The 6,389-nt window shown below is 48.7% G+C and overlaps 1 protein-coding gene across 3 annotated transcripts in view; it reads right to left on the bottom strand.

Annotated features, from left to right (window-relative positions):
• Positions 1-3,463: 3,463 nt before the first annotated feature.
• The window catches only part of FCRL5 (Fc receptor like 5), a 50,616-nt gene continuing 47,690 nt past the window's right edge, over positions 3,464-6,389 (bottom strand). For 2 of the 3 annotated variants that reach the window (XM_089299775.1, XM_089299776.1), the window contains one exon: positions 3,464-5,094. In XM_089299775.1, the coding sequence (XP_089155901.1) occupies positions 4,904-5,094 (191 nt within the window). In that variant the 3' untranslated portion in view covers positions 3,464-4,903. The remainder of the gene's footprint in view (positions 5,095-6,389) is intronic. The other variant, XM_008264266.5, reaches the window with a different exon arrangement.

The following is a 6,389-nucleotide window of genomic DNA, read 5'->3' as shown; positions in this document are numbered from 1 at the left end:
AGGAGAGGGAGGAGGTGGTGAGGTGGGAGTGGGAGGGTAGGTATGGTGGAAAGAATCACTATATTCCTAAAGTTGTCCTTATGAAATTTGTACTCCTTAAATAAAAGGTTTCTTTGGGAACAAAAAAAAATTGGTGTATTATAGTTTAAAAGCTTAGAGTATTATAGTTTGTTATCACCACTGTTCTTTTTTTATGTTCAAATTATCCTAATTTTAACTAGTAGGTTAAACTTACTAGTGGAAAGAATCTGGAGACTTAGTAGGACACACCGGTCTGCCTGGCTCCAGACCACTGACTTTAGATAACAAGCCAAGTCCTATCTTCTATTCAGTTCTCTCAATAAAAATTATGTCCACAGAGCCCAATGCTTAGTGTTGCTGAAGAGGCTGATGCTTAAATCGTGGAGCGTGGAGGGAAGTACCCTTGTAATGTTAGTCTCACCAGAATGCCATACAACTGTTATGTGTGACCAGAGACTACAGCCTATAACTTTAACTCAAGTGGTAGAAATATTCTAGCAAGAAGTTTTTTTTGGCCACTGAGCAATTATCATTCTGGAACAGGGGCTGGAAATCCATCTAGGCAATGCCATTCTTTCCTACTGAGGAATTTTAAAACGTCTCCCTTTGAGCCTGGTGCTTTTGTCTTCTGAGCTACATTGGGCAATTTGGAAATGTGGCCTCCCCAAACACATTGTGAACAGACTTTTTTCTTCTAGTCTTGAGCTACCCTTGCTGCTGTCCTCTCTTGACTTGCAGTTAGGCCAAAGAAACCTGCTCCCTTGTTCCACTTTTATGGGAGCTGCATTATGTGAAAGGCTCTGCTAAGGTTGGGTCAGCAGACCCAGCCCTGCCTATGTAGTCAAGTCCTTAACATGGGAAAGCTCCAAAAGCCAGGTGGCACAGAGAGCACTCAGCTGCCTTGCAATGAAAGCAGAAAATGCTGGTCTGTTCCCAATATGTCAAAGGCTTTAATGAAAACCTTCTCTTTTAATGGTTGAATTTTTGCTAGGGTCACAGCTGCTCATAGAAGCGACATCTGTTTAAGGAAAAGTAGGCACCTTTTCAAAGCTCCAGGCTTTGCTGATGCTGCCACCTGCTGAGGCCACATGTCTGGCAGCTTACTGTCAATCCCCACGTGCCCATGTTTGGCTGCTACTCGCTTAGCTCTGGCTCCCTGAGAAACAGTCTGAGGTAGGAGGTTGTGTGCCAACACAGGATGGCAGAGTATAAACCCATGGAGTAGGAATAAGAGAGAATGGGGGAGGAGAGGGAGGGAGGTGCACATGCTGTAAGGGTGTGTGTTCCCAACCTGGCCACCACTTTGCAGCGAGTTGATTCCTTGGTCTCTCTGGATGCCCTCATATCAAGCTTTTACATCTCTGATAGGTGCATTTGGGAGGATGGGGGAAGGAACAAGACAGAGGAGTTTTTAACACCAATATCTCATTATCAAGGTCAATTTCTGTACACACCTGTACCAGTCCAGCAGGGAAGCCCAGGGTGGAGGTGGGAAGCACATGGTGTGCTAAAGAGGGTGCTGTTGGGTCATGTCCCCAAGTGCCAGCAGGAAATAGGACTTTTTATTTCTTTTTTTAAAAAGCTTTTATTTAATAAATATAAATTTCATAAGTACACTTTTGGATTATAGCAATTCTTCCCCCAATACCCACCCTACCACCCCCAAACCATCCCACCTCCTATTCCCTCTCCCATCCCATTCTTCATTAAGATTCATTTTTAATTATCTTTATATACAGATCAACTCTATACTAAGTAAAGATTTCAACAGTTTGTACCCACACAGATACACAGAGTATAAAGTACTGTTTTAAGACTAGTTTTACCATTAATTCTCATAGTACAACACATTAAGGACAGAGGTCCTACATGGGGAGCAAGTGCACAGTGACTCCTGGAAATAGGACCTTTGATTGGCAGATACAGCAGGGTGAATTTACAACCTCAGGGACAGCATGAGCAGTGGCTATAGGCACTCCAGCTACAAGGGTACAGCACACCTGCTTGGCATTCGAAGCCCAGTCGCCCTGAGACAGCTTTATCCAACTCTGGAGACTGAGCCCCAAACCCTGCAGCCTGGGAGCTGGCATGGTCAGTAGCTAAAATTCACTTCAGCTGCAAACTGCTGGCTCCAAAGTGTTTGTAAACAGCTGTGTTGTAAACTGACATGGCTCGTGCCAGGTGAGTGCCACCAAATCGCAATGCCATCCTTGCTGGCCATAGTAGAAGCTGCTGTCTTTTCTAAACAGTTTGCTCGCCTGAAGTCTTTGACTGATTTCTCAAACTTTGAATCCTTGTGTGTCTGAAAGGAGGTCAGGGTTAGTCCCTGAAACTGAAGGTACTTCTTGGTCAGTAGAGGCAGATCCTTTTAAAGCTCATGGCATGGGGCTACTCTCGTGGGCACATTTCACAGGGGACAGAAGAATGAGTTTTCAGAAAACTGCCAGTCATGCAGGTTTTGCACCAGACAACATTCACCTCAGACTGACAGGTGGATCTGGCACACTTTATTTTGCTGCTAATATAAAAAATTTTGAGAGCCAAGGACATGTATTGAATTTCCCTTGATTAATAGTGAGTTGGTGGGGCTGATGTTGGGATGTAGTGGATTAAGCTTCCACCTGCAGTGTTGGCATCCCAAGTGGGCACCAGTTTGAGTCCAGGCTGCTCCACTTCCCATCCAGCTTCCTGCTAATAGCCTAGGAAAGCAGTGGAAGATGGCCCAAGTGCTTGGGCTCCAGGACCCACTTGGGAGACTTGGAAAAAGCACCTGGTTCTTGGCTTCAGCCCGACTCTGCCCTCGCCATTATGGCCATCTGGGGAGTGAATCAGCAGATGGAAGATGTGTCTGTCTTCCCCTCTGTCTTTCAAGTAAATAAATATGATGACGGATCAGTGAGCACCAGCTGGATGCCAGGCACCATGCTGGGCTTGGCCTATGGAGCTACTTGGAAAGGTTTGTGGAAAAATGGAATTAAAAGATAAGTTTTTTTGGTGCAAAAATTTTAAACCCCTGCAGGTTTTTTTTTTATACTATGTATTTTCCATGAAGACCCCTCATATACATGTAGTGGACTTTTGCTGTCACCCTTGTTGGGGAAACAGAGAAAGACATATATTTCTGTAATAGGGAGTGATGTAGAGGACAAAACACGGCCCTGGGGGTCAGAGCCCCTGGGTTTATTTCAGTGTTGGTTTTGCTACCGATGGATTGTGTGACTTTCAAATACAGCTTCTTTTCTCTGGTTGTCCATTCCCAACTGCAAATTAGGATTGGCCTCATAATATACTCTAAGCTCTCTCCTAGTTTGAGCTATAGGTGATTCCAAGTCTCACCGTGCCAAAGTGCTGTGGGAGTCCAAAGGAGAAACTTGAATGCTGGTGAGGGCTGACAGTTGACCTGGCGCTTGTAGAAGCAGCAAGATTCCAGCAGGTGGCAGTGGCTGGGGAAAAAGGCTGTGCTGGGGAATAGAGAGGCGCACCCTCCACCCGGGGCAGCAATGGGGAGGCTGGAGATGTGGGTGATGGTCTTGAGCATCCCAGGCAGGATTTTATTTCAGGGCAACGAGGTTAGACATGATGCCCGCTGTAACCATCCGCTGGGGCAGAGATCGAGATAAGGTGCGACAGACATCATAGGTGTGGAACAGAGCATCCCGGGGCTCAGACGTGGGAGAGGACAGCTTTGAATGGAAAGGGCTAAGGGGTGTGTATTCATGTACTCTTCTCATGGGAAAGTGTGAGGCCTGAGAGGGGTGAGGGGGTGGGAATCAAGGGGTGGCAGCTACCCAGTGTGCCACAGAGAAGCTCTCTCAGCAAGGGCAGCTGGTGGTTCCCTGGCCAGAGGAAGGCTCAGGGTGGAGCTGTGTGATCCTGTGAAGGAGTTAGCAGAGCACAGCAGAGCCCGCCTGTCTTCTCCGCAGGTGTCTCTCGCTAGAGCCCCTGGACCGACAGCATCAGCCTCTGCCGGGAGCTTGTTCACAGTGCAGTCTCAGGCTCTCCCCAGTCCCACTGAATCAGAGTCCGCGTTTTCACCAGCTCCCCAGGAGATCCACAAGCACATTATGGTTTGAGTGACCCTCCTTCCTGCTGAACGGTTTTTTTCTGGTGTGCCCCCTGGATTTCCAAGGGAGCACACTGGATCAAATTCCAGTGTACCTACTTATAGTGTCTTCCTCATTGATTCATTCATTCACTCACTCATTCAATAGTAACCAAGCACCTTCTCTACTCCAGAGGGCATCCTGTCTGCATCCCTGGTCCTCCTGCCTTGACTTTGCTCAGTTACTTTTGGCAGGAAGGGAAGGACCTGGGCCTGGGATGTGAAATCCACGCACTTGACTGGCACATGGACATCATCCTGGCGTCGGGCGCTGACTTCAGACTTGTAGAGTGGAGAAGGGAGAAATCCAGCCCTACTATGGGGAGAACCATGAGAGGCTCAGCTCAGTGTTGCTGGCATGTGTGTCTCCCACGTAGCTGAGCACCACAGCAGCCCCAAGGACTGATGGTGATCAGAAATACACCTACTAAGAGCAGCAGCTCTGTGTTGGAGTGGAGGTTCAGTCTTCATGGAGAGATGGTGGGGTATGTATAAAAGCAGGGCCTGGAATAGCAACCAAAGCTGAAGCCCCCTAAGGGAGCCAGGAGACACAGTGCATCCCTTGTTGGGAGTAAGACTCTGGCCAGGCAGAGCTGTAGTCTGGGAGACAGACGGAGACCTGCCGGGCCCTGGCTCTGCTCAGGCTGAGAGCACGGGCACTGGACACGGTGGTCATGGGATGTGTCTGGGGTCTTCCACATCTTCCCTTTCAGGGCGTCCTCTCCCCCAGGGGCAATGTTGGGAGCAGAAGATGAGACAGTGGTTGGGTGATGTGTAGACTCATCTGTGAGGGGCCGAGGAGGTCAAGAGCTGGGGCCTGGAGGCGGAGGCCCCCTTCACCTGGGAGTAGATGACACCGGAATCCTTGGAGGAGAAAGCACATGTGTGAGGCCAGAGCTGCATGTCCACGGGCGAGGCCACCTGTGGCGGGACACTCACCTTGTTCCCGAGGAGCGCAGGTGCAGAGGGCGCTGTGGAGAGAAGGGAAGTGCTCAGCTGTGGCTTCTCGGAGCTCTCCCCACAGCTCGGTGCCGCCCTCACCCTGTCGGCCACTCCCCCGGTCCTCTCGCTGCTGCAGCTGCCTCATCCTTCCCTCCCCAGCCTCACAGCACTGCCCAGCCCTCCCTGCAACATCCCCTTGCGCTCTGCTCACTGTTCTCAGCTGCCCGGGGCCTCACAGAAGAAAGGCATTTATGTTGTGTCTCATCGGTTCTTTCATCACAGATTCGTCTCTGCACACCGCAGAGGTAGTGGGGCCTGGTGCCTCTTTTACAGGCAGGCTCGGGGCCCAGGCTACCTTGCCACCTCTGGGACATCCACCTCAGTTGTCTTAGCTGTGTGACGGGAAAAGCCGTATCATCTGCCTGTAGGGTTACTGTAACGATACCTGAGTTTATACCTACGTGCGTGTTTATGTTTGTGTATGTGTAATTTCCTATCATCTATCATGTACTGAACAATTTCTATGTGCCAGTTAGGGATCTGGGTGCTATAAATAAATCGTCCCCTCATATGTCTATAAGGTTCCATATATGGTACAGTTCTCTCTCTCTTTCCACACACACACACACACACACACACACACACACAACCCAGTACAGGTACATATATAATATATCTCATGTGTTTGTTTATTTGTAGCACTTAGAAGTGTGATTTACTAGTAATGTGGCTTCAGGAAAGTGATTTAAGGTGCCCATGCCTCAGTTTCCTTGTCTGTGTTCTCCCCAAAGGGAGTTGTAAGTGAGAATGAGTTCCTAACTGTTAGAGTGATGCTATAGAACCAAGAATGGGCACAGACACAATGCTCTGGTCTTCATAGAAGAGATTGGCAAAACTTGTACAGTGCTTTTTATGAAGCAAAATTAGAGAGGAAAGCCCGTGCCTGGATTCCCTCGCTGCAGACCACCTGCCAGGAGTGACAACTGATGACACAGCTGGACTGCCAGCATCTGGACATGCCACAGTTGTTCAGCACTCTGCTGTTTTCACAACATTCCCACATCTGTTTCCTCATGTAATGCTCAGAATGACACTAAGAGATTGTGTGGTAGCCGGGGTAATGTCCCCCCAAAGGTGTGCATGTTCTATTCCCTGGAACCTGTGACTATGCCACCTTAGATGGAAAAGAGGACATTTCACATGTGATCTTTGAAGAGTGTTCTAGATTATCCAGGTGGACCCAATAAAATAATGTGAGTCCCTGAAATTGGAGCATTTTCCCAGCTGTGGTCAGAGGAATATGGAAGCAGGGTTAGAGAGCAGC

This window comes from Oryctolagus cuniculus, chromosome 7, assembly GCF_051225735.1.
Source record: "Oryctolagus cuniculus isolate XC-2025 breed Fujian yellow rabbit chromosome 7, ASM5122573v1, whole genome shotgun sequence".
NCBI lineage: Eukaryota > Metazoa > Chordata > Mammalia > Lagomorpha > Leporidae > Oryctolagus > Oryctolagus cuniculus.
Note: the sequence above shows the minus strand (reverse complement) of the source record. Positions and strands in the feature narration are given on the sequence as shown.